This window comes from Lissotriton helveticus, chromosome 2_1, assembly GCF_964261635.1.
Source record: "Lissotriton helveticus chromosome 2_1, aLisHel1.1, whole genome shotgun sequence".
Taxonomy (NCBI): Eukaryota; Metazoa; Chordata; class Amphibia; order Caudata; family Salamandridae; genus Lissotriton; species Lissotriton helveticus.
In genome coordinates this window covers 1,066,478,066-1,066,498,977 of record NC_136059.1, presented here as the reverse complement: position 1 = coordinate 1,066,498,977, position 20,912 = coordinate 1,066,478,066, and the positions used below count along the sequence as shown (strand labels likewise).

At 43.5% G+C, this 20,912-nt stretch overlaps 1 protein-coding gene across 3 annotated transcripts in view; it reads right to left on the bottom strand.

The window, feature by feature from the left end:
• LOC144818446 (lysine-specific demethylase 4C-like) overlaps window positions 1-20,912 on the bottom strand; it is a 1,795,190-nt gene that overhangs the window by 1,606,286 nt on the left and 167,992 nt on the right. For all 3 annotated transcript variants that reach the window (XM_078675868.1, XM_078675869.1, XM_078675870.1), the window contains exon 3: window positions 9,344-9,519. In XM_078675868.1, the coding sequence (XP_078531994.1) occupies window positions 9,344-9,519 (176 nt within the window). The remainder of the gene's footprint in view (window positions 1-9,343; window positions 9,520-20,912) is intronic.

Below are 20,912 nucleotides of genomic sequence, written 5' to 3'. Positions count from 1 at the left end.
AGTAAACCCCTGACGTTGTAGAGAAACTGGCTCTATAGCTCCTTTGATTAAGAGAGGTTGCACTTCCTATTTGAGCAGTTGTTGATGTTCCAGAGAAAGTCTGAGTGCGTTGTGGAATATTGGGAGGATTGCTGATGATGCTCCAGGCAATAACCATATTGGATAATGTCCAACACCGACCGGTCTGATGTTATTGACTGCCAGGTGGGAAGAAATGGCTGTAAATCGACCTCTGACACGTGTGGGATGATCGGGGAGAACAGTAAGTGAGTCACTGTTTGTTGCTGGATGGGGCATCATGGGTTGGTGCACCTTAGCACCGAACTTTGGAGTGGTTACCCCTGTTATTGTCTCTGAAATATCCTCTAGATGGACAGGATTGAGTTTGTGATCTGTAGAAGATGCGGAGGCATCTATCGAGGTGGTTTTGGAACCAGCTCTATAGGAGGGGCGACGAAAGGAGCTTCTAGTAGTAGATGTTTGAAGTGCTCCCATAGATTTGGCAACTTAAGTATCTTTTTTCAATTTCTCTAAGACCTCATCTACTTGTGGGCCAAAGATATGCTCCTTATTAATAAGGACATTTAATAAAAAATGCTGGACTTCTGGCTTAAATCTCAAGATAAGCAGCAAGGCATGCCTCCAAAGGAGGACACTTGTATTGATGCCTCTGGCGGCAGTATCAGCAAAGTCCAGTGCACATCTGATGGATGAGTTGGATATTAATTTTCCTTCCAGAACTGATTCTGGCCCCTTCTTTTTATGCTCCTCAGTGATATTGGAGGAGTTCCTCCATATCCTCCCAGGGATCTCTGTCATACCTGGCCCAAGAGTCCCTGTGTATTTCCAATTCACCAATGACTGGTAGATCGCGCAGCAACTCTATTGCCTAAAGCATCAATAAGTTTGGATTCCCTATCAGAAGGTGGTGCATCTACTGTAGTTTGTGAATTTGCCCCAGGCATTTGAAACAACTAGGGAGTCTGGTGGAAGCTGGACTCGAAAAAAACTGGTCAGATGATGTACCCTTACATTTTGTATCTACCCTAAGGGTAATGATGTGATCATGCGCAGGGTCCTTAAAAATATCATCTGATTGGTGCATCATGCCTTTGAACACTGGAAGGGATTGAGACGTCTGATGTGTGGTGCAAAGTGTCTCGCACAAAAAATCTTGTTCCATGGATTCTTTATGCAGTGTACCCCCATGGTATGCTACTGCCCTAGCTACAAGTTTCTGATATTACGAAGTATCGTGAGGAGGCGAGGAATTAGCAGGATATAGGTCTGGATCTGTAATTCCTGGAGGGTCGATATCATAATCCTGCCAGGAGTCTGGTGGTGGTGGTGCTCCATAATTGCCATCATCTCCTGCATCTGGGTCAACGTGTGGAGAACCCAGAGGTGTAATGTTTAAAGGATTGTGAGGTGAGTGACGTACAAGAGATACAGGTGGTGGCATATGAGATAGAGTAGGAGGGACTGGGTGCGGAGGACTGGTACCTTTGTCCTTTTTCTTCTTTTTGATAGGTATTGGGAGATCAATGTCCTTTCAGAAAGAGGTTTGACTCTTGATAGAAGGCACTGACGCAGTCTGTGTGATTATGCGGGCAGTCTGTGTGATTATGCGGGCAGGTTTTGTGATTATGCGGGCAGGCTTCGTGATTATGCGGGCAGGCTTCGTGATTATGCGGCCAGTGTCCGGGTGTATATGGATCAGTTTTTGTTTCAGATTGAGTCTTTCCTGCATGGTCCCTAAAATTGCTCCGGGAGTGTAGCAGGAGCCGATTTGTGTTTTGGTGGGAAGATTTGGAACCGAACCTGTTTTTACTTTCGGAACCGGAGCGATGGGAGACAAAGAGGTGTCAGCTCAGCTCGGTGCAGAGCCGGAAGGCTTCGTATATGCTTTAGGTGCCGAGGCAAGGGCAGGGAAGCTGAACCTGATTCTCGGTGCCTACCATGGCCAGATTGAAGTGAAGGCCCGGAAACCTTCTGTTTTGTAGGAACCAAAGCTTTTGTTGTGGGCAGGTGAGCGATTTGAGTACTCACGGCACCTTGACCCGGCGAAAGATCATGTGACTACAAATTGATCTCCAAGTCGGAGTCCAAATCTTGAACCGAAAAGGCCCCTTCCTCTTCGGCAGCTGAAGTTTCGAGATCTTTCTCTTCTGGTTCAATATCTTGTTGACCAAAGATATCAGGCATGTGTTTGATGTCACCTGTCTGAGTTGTGCCAGATGGTCCCACAGGGTATTTTTGGATCAAAACAACTGACAGGCCTCACTATCTTCTTTCTTGTGCTCCGGGGATCAGCACAGATTTCAGATCTCATGAAGGTCGGACTGCGGGTACTTGGAATAGCACCAGGGGCAGAATCGAACTAAAGTCTGTTCCATCAGCAGAGTATCATAGTTGGAGTTGAATGAGTGTAAGGTAGCTCGGATAGGCAAGACTGGAAGGCAGCGATAGGAGTTTTCTGATCCAAAGATTGACAGTTTTCCGAATTTCGATATGCGAGCAATGGAAAGTATTGGAAAACAATACTGACGAGGGTAAAGTGGATTAGGCGCCAAAAGAATCCTGAAACCGGTCACATCTACACATTTTCAAAACCAAAGGCTGAGAAAATTATTAGGCTAGTCATTTGCAGAGGATTACAGTTTGCACATTCAGAAAAAAATAACTGTGCACAAACTGGCTGTGTATAATGCTATTTTGCGCATTGTGTCCCACAGATATGCAGCAAGTTTTGCCAAATGCAAATCATAGGCACCAACTCCATAACATATTCATATTGTAATCCTGTTTTGAGATCAAACCGGATTTTGCGGCCTAAACTGGATTTGCAGCCCAATCATAATCTGGGTTTAAGTATAAAAGTATTTGGACTTCTCTAATGCAGATAACAAGACAGTCATGTAATCTGAATGCAACTTCAGAACTGCTATTAAAGCACTCGAGAGAGGCCTATTGAGGACCTGAACTGTAAGTGAGACAAACACTGACAGACTAAGTCCTTGCTAGTGCCTCATAGACCAAAGTGGGTGGGGGAAGAGTGCTGATCCTGTGCTAAAGCCTACACTGGATACCCTTGAAACAAGGGAAGTGGGTGCATCCTGACCGGGAGGCTCACAGTCCCACACCAGAGTCCAAGTACCTGATATTTTTTTGAGATATTGAGATTTATTGTGTATTAAAGTAACTCATTTTACAAAGCTAAGCACTTGTAGGACCTGGTTCTCTCCGCAGGGTCACCCCTAAACATTTTGTCTTCATCTCTCCTGCTTTGCTGCATTTGATTTGTTGGCTTTAGGACTCTGTGGTGCTCTCCCCCTACAACATTGTAAGATTGACCTACGCCTGATTGGCACATTTCATTTACTTGTAAATCCCTAGTATAGGATGTTAAATACCCCCTGGGCCAGTAAATTAAATGCTACTAGTGGGCCAGCAGTACTCACTGTGACACCCACTAAAGTAGCACTTTAACATATCTCAGGCCTGGCACTGCAGTCTGCAGTGCATTTTTACAGTTCCATTTAGTTGTGGCAAACTAAACCTTTTGAAACCTACAAAAGGTATACAAACAAAACAGCGGCGGACCGTTAATGTCGAACCTCAATCCAATGTATCAAATGTAAGTGTCCCGTGCACAAAGCTTCAGGCACTTGCCGCCCTTAAGTGCCAAATGAGACCAGAGACAGAATCTTCTTCAAGAATAGGAAGGCGCACCAGGAAAGATGGCCATATTCAAATAGATTAATCCATCATCTTCCTATACAAGTTAAAATCCAGCTAACGCGTTTTATTCCATTTTTACAAAGGAACTTCATCAGGGCTTGAGAGAAATATATATATAGTAATCTTATATAATAGCTGTAGCACAGTATCACCACCTTAGGAAAACAATGTCCTCATAGAAGTGATAGTGCTTTATGTCCACAGCTGGTAATAAGGAACCATATGTCCTGATTTGATACCAGCTTCCAAGTCGCGGCAATAGTATTATGCGGTCTGGTATATTATAAATGACTAATAAAGGAAGATGATTGATTAATCTATTGGAATAAGGACTTTGTTCCTGGTGCAACTGCCTATTCTTGAAGACAAAACCTACAAAAGGTGATGTGAGGCTGCTTGTATTAAGTCTGACCACTGGCCATAGCTCAGGGTAGCAGTCCAACCAATCATTCTTTTGCTTGCCAGGCCACCTCAATTTGGAACCAGCCATATGCAAATCAGTCTGACCCTGCTCATCATGGGAACAGTCCAGCCCGAACTGCCAAGCCAGGTCCTTCCTCAACCAGAACACATGCAACCCAGGACAGGTTTCACCTTAGTTATGGACTCATCAGTCGGGTGCAGCTTGGTTACAGTGACAGTGAGTATGGGGCCCATGTCTGGGCATACCCCTGAAACGTAGGGCAGTACATGGAACACACAAAAGGTGATGGGACGCTGCTTGCACTAAGTCTGACTACTGGCATGACTACTGGCAACAGCTTGAGGCAGCACTCCAACACATCGTTCTTTTGCTCACCGTGCCACCTCAGTTTGGACTCAGCCATAATCAAATCAGACTGATCTGATAAGCTATGTCCTCCTTGAACCTGAACACAAGCATCTCAGGACTGGTTCCAACATAGTTATGGGCTCATTGTCCAGGTACGGCTTGGTTTCAGTGACACACCGAGCATGGGACCCATGTCTGGGCATACCCATGCCACAAAGAGTAGTACATGAAACCTTTTGCCAAGCCTAAACCTTCCTTTTTAATACATATACGTCACCCCTAAGGTCGGCCCTAAAGACCCTTGGGGCGGGGTGCATTGTATTTAAAAAGTAAGACATGTGGAACTAAGGTTTACACGTCTTCTTAGGAAAAAAATTCTGAAATTCATTTTTCACAACTGTAAGGGCTATCTCACCCTTTGAGTAATATTGGGTTACCTTATTACATATAATAAGTGCTAACATTTGATTGGGACAACACAATGGTGCCCATAGGTATCATTTTAAGAACATTCATAAAAATATATAAAAGGTTAAATAACCTGCAGCACTTAATGCAAAATTTGACCACCTTAAGAAAAGATGAATAGTGTATCCAATTGTATCACAACCACATACAAACATTCTTAATCATCATATCATCACAAAGTTTAGTACCATGTCCCCAGTGAATTGTAAGCAGCACAATAACCATATACAAAACAAAAACAGGTGTGTTTCTTCTTAACAAACAACTATAATAAAGAGGAAATTGATTGGTCTTCTTTGGGCCAAAAATATATAGTGTTTCTTAATGCTTCAACAGCATTTCAACCCAGAGTGGAAAGGTACCTGGGTCTCATCAGGACATATGCAATAATGGAAGCATCTGAAACATAATGATGAAAATCTAAATTAAGGATTCATAAAAGGGGGTCTGATCCGGGGAATATTGAAAGGAAATAACTAATACCACCTTGCACCGAGGTACCACATTAGTCTCACATGTGAATTAATTAATAAGTGACACAGTGGCAAATTAAGATTGATTCATGCAGAGATGGAGGCCATAACTTCTGAAAAGATCCCATAGAGGGCGCCTGATGAATGCACAGTTCTACCGCATACACGGGAATCCGTGAAATAAACCACCCATGTGTGCCTGCTGGATTAACTCAATGGCTGTAGAAAAGGCCGTAACTCGGTGCAAAAGTATTCACGGGCAAGTATGGGCACGGCCAAATGGCCGTGACACTTTGGGCGCACCTTTGGAGGGGCTCGGTTATGCCGCAATCAGTCTCACAGCCATTTAACATACCCATACATAAATTTGCGTTGAGTTAAGGACTTCAAATGCAATAGAGTTATTCGGACAAGGGTGATGAAAAAAATTAGCATGGCAAAAAACCAAACATGCCTGTCAGTTCAATGTGATATTCTATTTATTACCAGTCTTGAGGGAGAGGATGGGCATCATGACCCATTCAAGGTTTTACCTTTCGTAGACAAACACTCAAACACAAAAAGATATGGCATATCAATAAGAGATATAGTGTGTAAATAGTCCAGGGTTCCCTGATTAGTGGACAGGGGGCTTGCCATGGCAAGCCCATGGTGCTCTTCTAAAGGCTAGTATAGTCAAGCAGCCTTTGACTTATCACAGAGGTAGTGCAAGACATCTGAAAATACACAAATTGGTCAATAAATGAGACCCACGACTCAAGTAGGATATCCACACCAATTTATAAAAATAGCAAGTATCTTTATATATGTTTAGGCATCAGAAGCAAATCGTTTAGGCAAGTAAGGTTTTAAATATCAATTCTTTTCAGTTCAAAAAGTCAACACAGTGCAATTTTTAGAAGCTGCAATGTTATCCTATGGGAGGAAAAGTCAATGCGGCATTCAGGTACAGTACAGCGACTTACGGGACCAATCTCTAGGAGTTAAGGTGAGTGGTGGGCAGAGTACAAGGAAGCATCAGCAGAATAAAACCTGGGGTATTAGGGAGGTGCAAAACAACATTGGGTGCCCAATGTTACTCTATGGGGATAGTCTCCGCTTAAAGAAGCTACAGACTCGGACCGGGAGGTCAGTCAGGCTGAACCAATGGGTTGGCGCTCAGGCCTCACGATGCTCAAGGACTTAGGGACACCTTTGGTCCTCTTCTCGACAGCTAAGGAGCGACAGTGCAAAGGTGTCTTTAGGCATCAGGTTTTTCTTAGCAGGAACATATATGGTAGAGGAGGCCTGTATGCAGAGGCTGCAGGCGACTTAGGAGATTTACTGGGGGTGAAACCTTGGAAAACTCCGTCTCTGGAGGGCTGGGGGACCACGATGACACTGCTAGCCCACGACAACTCGGGCTTGGAGCGATGAGTGCAGTAGTGTCTTCAGGTGTCGGATTTCTGGGGTCACAAAGTCATCATAGTAGTCTTTGATTGCCTGCAGGATGGAGGTCAGCTACTTCTCAGGAGGTCTTTGTTCCTGGGTGAAGTGCTTGCAGGTCTCCAGAGCTTTGGGGACTCAACAGCTGCAGGACAAGTTGACGTTTGGTGCAATTGTCAAAGTCAGCAGGCAGGTCGGCAGGGTTGGCGCTAGGTCAGTTGATGGGTCTTCAGATCTTGTAGGATGAGATTCTTCACGTCCTTCTTCGTATTTCAGATCAGCAGGATCTGTTTTCCTGGAGGAAGGGGCCCCCCTAAATACTGAATGTAGGGTTGTTAGATCAGTGTAGGGTAATAGCCAATGGGCTACTGACCCCTGGGGTCGCTAAGCCCCCTATATGACCACTTCCTGTGGGCATAATCGTGTCCCAGAATTCCTAAGTAGGTCATCACAAAAACGGCTACTTCTGAAATGTTGTGTCCACATCAGTTTAGCCCACCTATGGGGTGGTACTGGCCTGGGGGAGGTATGCTTACTTGACTGACTAATTTTCCTCCCGTCCAGGAGCCTAAGGGTCTCTGGACAAAGGGGGTAGGCTGCCTCTCCTGTGAGAAAAACCAGATTCACATTTCAAAGGCAGCAGCTCTTTGAAGCTTGCCGGATTAAGAAGGCTAATCAGCAGATCATCCTGTGGGAGGGGGTGTGACACCCTCTTCCCGGCCAGGCTTTTGTTCTGGGTCTCCTGAGAAAAGATTAGGAGACCGAAGAGGTCACAACAGTGTCTTGGGTGGCAGGCTGGCAGAAACCAGTCAGCGAGCACACCAGAGGCCGGTAGGTTTTCAGGGGTACTATGTGTGTATGTATTGGTAAATCCAACACTGGAATCAGTGTAGGTTCATCAATACACAATGTTTGACACCAAACAACCCTATCTCCAGTGAAGCTAACATGTAGCAGGGGAACTCATTTTCACCAGTGTCCAGCACACATTTTAAAATGGTTTCCCTAGTCACTTGCACTGGCAGTAATAGGACTGTCCAGCACAGGGGCATATCTGCTCATGCAGGTATGCCCTCACATGTAATATACAGCACCCTGCCTTACGGCTGTTAGGCCTGCTGTAGAGGTGACTTACAAATATTACTAGCAGTGATAGGGGACATGGCACACAGGCATGTGCTACATGTCGTGTTTTCACTTTTGTCTGCACCAAGACACACAGCCTGCAATGGAAGCCTTGCATGTGCTTTGTTTAGGGTGGCAAAATTTGTGCTGCAGCCCGTAGGGACCCTCATTAGTACAGCAGGCCTTAGGTACCAGGGGCAACACTTACTAGGGACGCTAAAGATTTTGCCAATTGGGGGGAAACAATGATACAGTTTTGGGAAAGAGATCTGGCACTGGAGACCTGGTTAGCAGGAACCCAGTGCACTTCCAGTCGAAATTACAGCATTTACTCAACAAACAGTGGGGGTGACTATGTCAAAAACAGAAAGGAGGGGGCTCACCCAGAAACAGGAGTATCACTGGGAGAAAGTATTTCATTTTAAACATTGGGGAAAGGATGGATGTTTTGACGTGTTTGCCTTCAACAAAAAAGCAGGAAAAGGGAAAGACGGAAGGTGGGTACAAAAAGCAGCAAAAGAAGGGTGGTTCAGGGGTTGAGCCCCTGAGAAAAATCCACTTATAAACATGAGGTACAGGACCTGGTATATGAAGAGGGAGAATAGAAAAAAAGAAGATCTATGCAATCCTTTACAGTACCCTACAAAGAGTGAGCCAATTTTCGAGATTAATGGCATTTACACCATAAATAAAAAGAATGTAAAAAGCAATTTCAAAGAAAGTATATTGTATGAATTGCTTTTTACCAAATGATAAATGTTAATCATCTTGAAAATTTCAATTCCGCAGTTTAGAAGATGAGTTCAGAAAACAGGTATTTTATTAATTGCGCCATGAAATTACATACATCTGACTATCAAAGCTAACTAACATGACAAATATGCTAGGGCACTTGATTGCCTTATTCGAAGAAACAAGCTTGTATGGAAAAGCATAGAATGGCTATAAAATATGACAATTGTCTTAGCATCTGGTCAGTTTATAAGAGACACAATACCTCTGTTGGACTAATGGTTTGTTTCTCACAGGGTTGAGAACTTTTATTTACGGAGTAATTATTTCCTAGAAAGTACTTCTTTCTTCAGGCAGATCGTAATGGAGCTGTACAAACAAGCAGCCATTTGAATGCAATTACGTTGTGACCTGCTTGTAAATCATAACAGTTAAAAGAAAAAGAACACGATCGACCTAAAGACTATTCTGTGCACTCAAGTTTACACTAGTTTGGAAGCATTGTATCTTATCTTTTTAGAAACTGCATTAGTAAGAAAGATTCTGTATTCAAGAAAAATGGTTGTGGCTGTGCTGTATGGTAAAGCAAAACTCTGAATACACCTACTTATCACTGTTTGCCATCCTACGGAATTCTTGCACGGTCAATGGTTTCTTCTGTATGTTGTACTGAGTGAAAAGCCCAGACTGTCCCGTTACCATCTGCTGGATCGGAGCAGGAATCACAAGGTCATCTATGTCATCGTAATGCTTTTTTGGCTTCCATCCCTTTGGTGGAATCACCTAAATGATAACAGAAAAAAAGTAAAATTTCAACATGTTCACCAACGCGTAGTCCTGTCTACAGATCTAAGGCTTACCAGGGTATTTGTACTTCTGGTCTGATTTACTCCTTTTCTCTGTTATGGGAGTGCCTAGTAAGAGATTTATCAAATTCTAAAAAATGTCAAGTTGGAGGATGCGTAGGAAAGTGGGTCAGCGCAAAACTGTAGAATAGGAGGTGAATTTGGACGCCACTCAATCTTCACAGGAACCCTTTTGCTGATTGGACTTTTCAGTCAATGGTAATGCCTACCTACTGTCCATCCAGTTCCAGAAATACCCTGCTGTCTTGAACAATACAGTATCGTTTATCAAAAGAGAGAGAGAGGACTAGATAGCTAGTCCGTATCCCCAGGGATTATATGTTCAATCAATAAGGACTAGCCTATTTGTGGAGTAACTCAAGGCTGTATGGTAAAGTGCAAACTATTTTGTCTGTTCATGAAGCCCTCACCCACCACCCGCCAGTGTCCGAGAAGTCATAAAACGCCTGCAAAACAACCCCACCTTGATCATCAAACCAGCTGATAAGGGGGGTGGGATCGTCCTACCTACCATTAATGTAGGTGGGGGTCTGTTGTACCAATGGGTTGAGGAAATAGTCACAGTACCTCGACAGTGGTTCCAATAGTGAGTTGATCCCAGATACTATGGGTCTTCCTTGGGGTGGTATTATCCCCTTGTGTACTTTGGGTACAGTGTAGAAATATGGGACTCTCACATTTTTGGTACAGAGGTATTCGGCCTCTTGAGTAGAGATATATTCTGCATCACTGGCTCTTTTGACCAGGGTGTGTATAGTGATCTGTAGTTCTGCTGTGGGGTCTCTGCTCAGGATTTTGTAGTTGCATGTGTCGTTGAGGAGTCTGCGACATTCTGTATCATAGTCAGTTTTGTCCATAAGGACAATCCCACCCCCCTTATCAGCTGGTTTGATGATCAAGGTGGGGTTGTTTTGCAGGCGTTTTATGACTTCTCGGACAGTGGTGGGTGAGGGCTTCATGAACAGACAAAATAGTTTGCACTTTACCATACAGCCTTGAGTCACTCCACAAATAGGCTAGTCCTTATTGATTGAACAATACAGTGACAGTTCATTTTTCCTCATGTTTTCTTGGATTGATCACCATCACCCTTGCAAACACGCGTGGTGGTCTTCAGCAACAGAGAACACCAGTGTGCACCCGTCTTCTCGGCTATAAGAAGGCATGCCCATTAAGACACAAACTACAATAAGTCACATGGTAATGGGACCGCGGCTACTCAGATGCATTGTACTGACTGTTCTGCACCAGCCTTGGTTTTGATTTAATGAAAACCTAAAAAAGTTTTGCAAAAAAAGACACTGTGAAATAATGTGATGAGAGATCAATGCCGTTCCTGGAGGCATCATTATTACAGCAACATATATGGAAAAGCGAAATCCGGGGGATAGTGAAAGCTTAGAACAGTTTAGTCTTTAGGAGAACAGGATTTTATGAGGGGGATTGTGGGCCTATCTACTGTACCAACTGAGAAAGACCAGAAGGCAATAAAAAGTAAACAGTCCAAAGGGCATTCCTCCAATTAGACACAGGACTCTGACATCTAAGGGAGGGAACGCATCTTAATCTTCTGAACGGAACTTATTAAATCGGAACGGTGGGTATCAACTGGCTTAAAACTTTTATCAGTACATATCGAGAAGATGAGCATGGTAAGGGGGAGCGTACAGCACAAATCAATTCCCAGCATAAAAAGAACTGCACATATGGAGGAAAACATAATACTTTCTGTTAGGGTAAAATCTTGTATGGCAATGGCAATACGCTCAATGGGAAAGGGATAGGAGTGCCTACAACCCCTCCCATCAAAACCCTGTAATTGAAATGAGACTGAATAATTATAATGTCCCGTGGTAATCTTTCCTAGACCTCCAAATTGCGACTCACACAGTAACACCCTCTCTCTCCCCGCCATCCCCAAGATTGCCAAAACATTATGTGGAACAGCAACTAAAAACCACAGAGACAGCCGAAAAGAGGAGAACCTAGAGAATCAGTGCTAATCAGTGCTGCCAGAAGTCCAAACGAAGGACCACTTCATGTCTATCCACAAATACTGCTCTGTAAAGACATTACATCTTGTGCATCTGCTGCCGTGGGCGACTGCGTAACCTTGTCATCAGGAATAGGCCTCTGTTGATTACATTTCCTGTGAGATACGTAACTGATAGAGTATATTCACATGTAACCTCAAGTACACCAGGGTAGCGACTGCCAAACAGGACTTCTGGCTGGTATGTGGAACAAGCTTTGGCAAGGTGTTCCAAAGCTTATCGACCATCTTAAATTTTAGCACAGTTTTGCACACACAAGTGAGACTGAATAAGGCTGCATTCTCCACGGGTGCTCATGAAGTACTCCTTGTAATGGGGAATACAGACATCTCGAAACCCAAAACCTCTTTAGAGGAAGCTTAGGAGTCTCCAGCCATGGCCATCAGCCTTGATTGCTCGGTGAACCCACCACTACAAGCAGTGTAATAAAGCTATTGTGGAGTTTCTGATGCAGTAACACAATAGTTTGGAGCTGAGTCTGATCAGTTGCATGGTGATGCACTCAAAGCTAGCTAGGGTAGTCTACAAAATAAATTCAGTGCTGTGATGGAGATACCCACTGCCCCTGTGCCGCAGCAACATGCTTCATTGAAGGACCCAAAGAAAGATTGATCTGTAACAAAGTTAGCAGCGACTCCCTGGTAACTTCACCCCTACATCCCACCGGACTGCAGAGACGGTGCATACGTGATACTGATACTCCAGCTCCCAATAGGTTGAAAAATCTCTTAAAGCACAGGTTTTGAAACTGGGGATGGGTCCCCTATGGGGCCCTGAATTGATAATAGTGGGTTGGGCAGGCATTTCCCAAAATGAGCATCATGCTGAAAACAGTGTTGTGTGTTTTGGGAAAAAGAAAACCGTGTGGCAAAAAGCCACTCTGGCGGCAATCATAACAAAGTTTGTCACTCATCTCCTGAGTAGGTGTCAATGGGGATGGGGGGCTTCAAATAACCCTCACAGTCCCTTTCCCCCTTGTTGATACATGCTCACTCTGAGGAAACTAGTACACTTTAAGGAGATCACACTGCCCATAACATGTTTGCAATCTTGCATTTAATTGAATTTTTATAATGATAACTGAGCATAACTGCAATGGCTTGACTATTTAATAGATTCACAGTTATTACTTTTATAAATTAATTGTGAAAAAATAGGTTTGTCATTCTGGGAACCAATTATTGTTTTTTTAATGAGATAGCAGCATTAAAAAGTTTGAAGACCACTGCCATAGAGCCGAGGATGTGATGATATGACACACTGGAGAATCAAATGTAGACTCCACAAGTGCTGAGGCCCGCACTGTGTCCCCCCCTGTACCTCAGTGGTATGGGTCAGGACTGACTAGGAGGATGACACACATCGAAATCAAGAGCCATTTTGTTTGAGCACCCGCACAAACAGGGTATGAACTTGGCGACCATCAGTAAAACGGAGTCAATTCACCTCATGTGGTCATATTGGAAATTTGGACTTGACTGTATAGTTGGTTCTCAATCATCACTGATTACACATTAACTATTGGGGCTTTACTGGTACTCTGTTCATAGATCTCCTCCCATGATACCTCCCCGTTTTCAAGTTTTGGTGGAATGAATACTTGAAACCTACTGACTGCTGCATACGTGCATTCTAAGTGGTACAAGGCTGCTTGTGGTGCCGATGCCCCTTTCAAGTTTCTCTTCAAAGATCAGAATTATAAGAGAAAAACATTGTGTTAATGACCTTGGATCTCGTTGCATTCTGGCTGGTGATTTCTATTACTTGCCAGTGAAAACTATCTGATGAGGCAATGGCACACTGAAAATGGCACATTTCACGCACCATCACACTTGGAACTTGAATACCACCCTTTTAAAAAATATTTGTTATTTTTAACCTCAACCAACTTGGCCACTTACAGTTTATCAGTCATGTCCATAATAAGTAACATTTATCCACTATACGATTACTACATTGACCAGACTCCTATCATCATAATGAAAGGAGTCTAGGTAATATTCCTGCTTCGCTTTGTTAACCACATACTTTCTCTGATTAGTATGCAAGTACATGGGTTTCCATTGTGCCACTTTCATTTTTAAATTACATTGCTTTCAGCAATTACTTGTACTGATGCCTAAATAATCATAAAACTGCTAATGGCGCTGACTTTCTTGCTCTCCTAGTATTATTTGTCATACATTCGAAACACCCAGGTCGTCCAAGACCTTTTTACTGGACGCCAACTGGACTTGAGCGTATGCGGTCTTCCATTCAGTGTAAGTTAGTAGTGTCCACGTCAGTGTCCCATAACTGTCTGACTGTCAGTGAATTTTTCAAGTCTATCTTGTTTTAGTGCTTTATAAAAGTAGGGGGATTTCTTTACAACATTTTCTCATCTCTAGCAATCCTGCCTGGGTGGTTGATGTGGCGGACATACCCAAGAACTCCAAGCAGATATCTCTGGCAGTCCTGGCCAACCGTGCATATTGTAAAACAGTCCAGGCCTTACATCAAACATCCTCTGCTACTGCAAATGAGAAACCTGTCCCATGAGTTAAGATCTCCAAGGGTACAAAACAGCCTCCCGCTCTCCAGCTTACTATGAATATAGCCTTACATATTTTTTAACTGTTGTATTCCTCATATCGCCAATGATTTAGGAGAAGGGTGGGTTATCTCAGAACTCTTGCCCGTAGATTTCCATGCAGAAGGTATAAGTTAAACAGGCAGATGGGTAGGAACACCATCTTTCCTCCTGCAATTGTTCCTATCATGGACTGAGAAGACATTCCAAAACTGAGAAGTCCTGAGACACTGTAGCACTCTACACATATTGTTCTTCCACCATTTGTGATGTCTGTAGTCCCAGATAGATAAACGTATCAGTCTCCCTTCGTAGTTCCTCATGGGGAACTCCCCTCAGGCTGCCCAGGACAAATATCATGGTTCTGTTCTTATTAATCAGATCAGGAGACCTCCAGACAATCTTCTCAATTCATACATCAATATGATCTTTTTGGGCTGTTTAAGATACACCAATGTGTCATCAGCGTACATGCCCCATTTGCATGCCCCACTGTTAGACTTGGCATCTTTGGCGTACTTTCCCCTGACTTTTTGCCTCTACTTCCTGTGTTTTTGATGCTGTGCTGGATTTTGTTTTTGCTGGCTTAGATGCTTTGGGCACTTCGCCATTGCCAATCAGTGTCAAAGTGCAAGTGCTCCATGTGTAAATTGTTATAACAATATATTCTCCCTGATTGGCATATGTGATTTACTGGTAAGTCCCTAAGTGCACTATGTGTGCCAGGATCTGTAAATCAAATGCTACTAGTGGACCTACAGCACTGATTGTGCCACCCACATGCATAGCCCTGAAAAGGTATCACAGACCTGCCACTGCAGTGCCTGTGGGCAGTTTTAAACTTCTATGTCGACCTGGCAAGTGCACCCACTTGCAAGGCCCTAACCGTCCCTATTCTTATATGTAAAGCACCCCTATGGTAGGCCCAAGGTACCCCCATGGGCAGGGTGCAGTGTATGTGAAAGGTAGGACATGTACTAGTGTGGATAATATGTCCCGATAGTGACATACTGCCAATTTCGTTTTTTACCTATTGAAAGGCTATCTGTCCCATAGGATAGGAGATACTTTGTAACATCTTATAAGTATAATGTCCCATTGGGACAAGGTAGATAAATAAAGTTTAGACTCTCTGAACTCCGAATTTAATAACACATTTTAGTAAAGATGTTTTTTAAATTGTGCGTTTGAAAATGCCACTTTTAGAAGGTAGGCATTTTCTTGTCTAACCATACCGTGTGCCTCTGCCTGTTTGTGGATTGACTATCTGGTTTTGGAGGGACAGGGGCTTGGGATGTATATTCACCGTAGACAGCCACTGGGGTGGGGAAAGGTGGTTGAGTTGTGCCTGGCCCTTCCTGGATGAATTTTTTAATCAACAAAATTGGACACTTGTAACACTGTTCAACCTTTGGTTCAGTGTAAGTAAGGAAACCCTCAGAGAAGTCAATGTTTGAATGGAAATTGCGGTATATTGTTTCATCCGCCCCACATTGACAATCACGCAGTTATCATAGGGTTATTCCTATTAGTGTGTACTGCTTGCCTCATCCAGAGGCACCTCCAGTCTCGAGTGCAGTGTCCAGAGACAAAAGGACTTTCCCACAAAAAATTGTTAAAAATGAAAATGTACGCCAAAAAAGGTTTATTGCAGGGCAAATTTCCATTAGTTAAAAAAGTAGTAGATACTTAGTTTAGGCCGAGTTACTAGGCTGTATAGTATTGCAAGGATAAGGTTGTCGACATGTTTCAGCTCTATTGGGCCAGAAGGTCTGTAGAGCTTTCGTCAGGACTTACATAACAGAGTAAACAAACATGAAATTGTATAAACACATAAAACTACTCACACAACTTGTGCGGTAATCCCATACTCATAGCAATTATATGAGGGTTGTGTTCTTCACGATCTATGGAAGAATGTACATTCAGGCATTTTAGGTGGGTTAGTGCAGAGCCACAGGTAATAATTGTATTAACACTGGGATTATTCACGAAGGAAGGAAAAATTAGGAGGCTATCGATACATCTTAGTTGAATGAGGGCGCTAAGTAATCTCATTAGCTGATATCTGAGTTTATTTTAAAGATATGGGTACCGGCTAACTGACGGTACCGTACGGGTGCATATCTGTATTGTGTTCAATTGGCAAAGGAGGGTGTGCCTGTTGTTTATCTTGTAAGGCCGCCATTTTACAAATTGTTACCGTTAGTTCTTATTGCTGTTAAAAACCTACCTTGATTGTGTTAGTGCTGGGAAAGTAGGGGACGGTCAAATAGTGCTCAAAAAAGCATAGGTTTTATTTCAGAAACATGGTCAAAATTGGTTCTAGGTGTATACTCGTTCCAATATATGCCCTCTCATTTTAGTCGTTAAAGAAGCCGTATTGGCTTTTAAAACACGCAGTTAGATCTTACCTGTCATGTAGGAACACTCTGCTTCCAACGGGGGACAACTTCTTGTAATGCAGAGCTGAAGTAGAGCAGAGACCTCAATGAGTAAGAGGGGAAAAGGAAATCATACGTCTTACCCAGGATCAAGGTCGGGAATATCTTGCGCCATTACCCGCGTGGAGGCTACACTCTAGCCTTGTGCTGACTCTGCCCCCGGAGTGCGGAAGTCGCGTTGTAGTCTCATTTTTAAAGGCGATAGGGCGTTTTGGATTTAAAGGCACATTGACAAATCATTTTTACTAGTAGACATGGTGGTGAAAAAAGTTCAGAAAATCTCCGTAGGCGGTCACAAATTAAATTACAATATGTAATCCTTTGAAGGATATTAATTCCAAACGATGGTTATTTATTTATACAATGTTATAGTTAAGGATTGATTACATCTTTTAGGTGGAACCTTGTGGAGGCACAAGGAGAATGCAAAGGGCAGAAATTCCCATCTTATCAAGTGAAGATACTCATGCTTACTTTGCAAAGTGATGCCAGGCGATATTGTCATTTAAACCAAATTCAAAAGTGCGCAAGCGGTCCACCCATCTTTGCTCCTTTTCGTATAATACCTTTTCCACATTACCAGATTTGTTGGTCAGCATCTCAATGACTGTCCACTGCATTTCTTCATGGGTATGGTTCATTTCCAAATAATGGGAGCACAACTTGGTAGTATTCTTTTTTAACCTGATGTTACTCTTGTGCTCTCCTATCCTGAGCTTGACTTTGCGGCAGGTCATTCCAATATATTGCTTCTGACATGGGCACTGAATCATGTAGATAACATGAGATGAATTACAGTTTGTGAACTGCTTCTGTGTCCATACAAAATTATTCTTCAGTTGTAAGGTTTTTGTGGCTGTTGTTGTTTTGCAAGCAACACAGGTTCCGCAAGGAAAGTGTCCTGACAGGGGGGTCATATTGACACTGTTAGTTATTGGCAGTCGAGTATTGGGCCTAGGGCGGGTATGCACCAAAGTGTCCTTAAGGTTTTTGGTCCTTCTATTCGCGAACATTGGTCTTGGCCAATCGAACTGTCCAGTGTTTATTATATGCCAGTTCTTTTTTATCAACTTCTGGATGGCATAGGTAGCTGGTTTAAAGGTGGTCACACACGTAGTTAAGTCTTTTACTGGTTCTTTTTTGTATGTTTGTAGGAGGCACTCACGAGGTTGGTTGTCTGCTCTTTTTTTACATTTCTTGATGACTCTTTCAGTGTAGTCCCTCTTTCTTAATTTTTCGCATAGGCCCATTGCTTGTTCTTGATAATCACTATTCTTGCTACAATTTCTTTTGAGGCGCAAGAATTGACTAAAGGGCAAATTGTCTCTGAGAGGCTTGGGGTGATGGCTTTTGTGTGACAACAAGCTGTTTTTTGCCGTCGGTTTTGTATACGTTTTTGTCTGTAGGATACTCCTTTCATTGAAAATTGTCAGGTCCAGAAAATCAAGATGGTTATCACTGGAGGTGTGTGTGAATTTCAACCATGGATCCAGAGTGTTGAGCCATAACATAAACTCTGTCAGGTCTTGATCAATGTTCCAAATAAGGAAAATGTCATCGATGTATCTCTTCCAGTATATAATACTGGAAGAGAACATGTTGGTTTCGTTAAGGACAAATTGTGTTTCGAATTGGCTCACATAGAGTCCTGCCACCGAAGGCGCGAAGGCGCTGCCCATGGAGGTACCATGGGATTGAAGGTACAGCTTGTCATTGTATTTGAAAAAATGTTCTTTGAGTGCCAGCTTACAGCATTCCAGGACAAAGTGTCTTGGTGTGTTGTACTGCCAGGTCTCTGAGTAAAGGACGTCCTCTAGCATCTGTAGTGTTGTATCTTGAGGGAGGTTTGTGAATAAGGATTCCACATCTAGGCCTACTAGAAGCATCGTTTTGGGATCAAAAGGCATGTTTGAAATCTGTAATAAAAGATCTCTAGTATCCTTTAGGTACGTTTGTGTTTTTTGAACAATAGGTTTCAAAAATTCGTCTGCGAATCTTGAAAGGGGCTCGAGCACAGATCCAATTTCGGACACTATCGGGCGCCCTGGTGGTGGTGTCCTGTTTTTGTGGGGTTTTTTTTTCCTTCCTGGATGACTCAGAGCTGAGCTGAATGGGGATTGGCTGCATTTATAGTAGTGGGAGTAGATTTCCATGCACCTGAATACGGTCTGTATCCCTGGCACAATGCGGTCTCCATCCCCTGTGGTCATACTGCACCAGTGAGGGCAGAACTGGTTTGGACTGGGCTCAGAGACCCTTAAACAAAGACAAAATGGGGTATAAGTAGTAGACCTTAAGCCCTAGAACTTTAGATCACTTCCTGACTCAAGAAGAACCTTTACCAAAGAGAAGAGCTGGAGAGCTGTAAGGAGGAATACTGCGCCTTTGCTGTGTGTTGTGTGTGGGATTGGCATGCGGTTGCTGTTTCTGCCAAGGGCCCGTGTCTGCTGGTCTCCTGTTCTGAAGTCTCAGGGATATGACTTTGTCCCCAGCTCCCATGAACTCTATTTATCAGAGTTCTGACCTACAATGATGTGCCTGTTCCAGTTGTGGGCCTCAGGAGGTTGCTCCTGCTTTTGGGAGCTGGAAGTAACTCAAGAAAAGAAAGAAAACCTGTCTCAGAGCGGTCAGCGACTCCACAACCGAGGCCAGGCGCACCGCTTGTAAAGTGCAAGATGCACCGCCCGGCCTGCATCGCAGCTCTGACGCCCTTCAACGCCTGCAGTTATCAGCATTTCCCGACACCTGTGCTCGCAAGGACTCCGTCATTGGCAGCGCCTGCATCCTGTTATCGCGGTGCCGATAACTGCCACGGGTGACTCCACAAACTCGTCAACTTCACATCGTTACCGAAACCAATGCCTCACCGCCGACGCAACCGACTTCCCCTGTCCTGGACTAGACACCATGCCTCCTCGAGGACCCGGCACCTCACCTCCCCTGTGGCAGCCAGGGAGCCAGCTTCGAGCTAGGCACCGACGTCTCACCTCCATGACACCGTGCATCATCATAGACTTTGTTTCCAAGGTACTGTTTGTTTGGGGGTCTGTGTGACTCCATGCCCGACGCAGCGCTCCTCACGGCCAGCACCATACTATGGATTTATTACTGTCACAACGTCATAATAGCTCCAGGTGAAGCCATTTCTTTTCTACAAGCTTTTTTTTTGCAATACCTGCTCTAAAGTCATATCTTATTACCTGTATGTTGAGTTTTTGTCGTTTTGGTCTTGTTGAGTTTAGATAAAGATACTTTGTTTTCCTAAACTGGTGCGGTGTCTATTTGTGGTGGTATCACTATTACTGTGTGTTTTGAGTACAAATACTTTACACATTGCCTTTTGTATAAGCTTGTCTGATCCTGCCAAGCTACCTAGGGGGTGCGCAGGGGTTATCTATAGTGTGTATCCCCCTTACCCTGACTAGAAGAAAGGGTCTCCATTTGGACAAAGGTACCTACCTCGGCCAACTTGAGACCCCCATTTCTAACACCCACTCTTGTAATACTCCTCTTGGTATAGTTCCCCAGGGGCTCAATCACCAGAGCGAACAGTAATGATGACAGGGGTACCCTTACCCGTAGCCTTTCTTCATATTCCACTGATCGGATGCAATGCCATTAGATTACAATGTGGCTAGAATGTCAATAAATAGCATTGTAACACAGCCCTGAAAATGTGGCCTAAACACCATTCCCTGGAGGACAGAGAAGTTCTACTACCAGTTTAATGCACTGAATGCTTTTTCAATATCAATCACAAATCGCGCCACATCACTTTCTAAAAGTAAAGTGTCATGTAGTACATGATTTACGCTTTTGAGATTGATGATATTGCGGCAAACCGGAATGAAGCCACATTGGTCTTCATGAACTAAGGAGCCCATTATGCACATCAACCTGTTGGACAAGAAATATTTTTTGGGTCTAGACAGTATTTTGGTGTCAAACTTTATCACAGAAAGGAGTATGTAGGATCATAAATATGTACGTTTCTTATAAGGCTTTGCCACCATCACTAAAATCACTCTACACATGGTGTCTGGGAGCCTACTTACGGTTAGGCTTCATCCTATAGCTCTCATAGTTTTTCAGGGAGTGAAACTGAAAAAAACTCAGAAGGAACACCATCTGCACCTGGACTATGCATAATAAGTTTTAAATAACTTCAAATAATTCCTCTTTGTTAGGTCTACTCTAGGTCAGCTTTTGATACTCTGTAAGCCTCAAGAAGTGTACTCCCTTT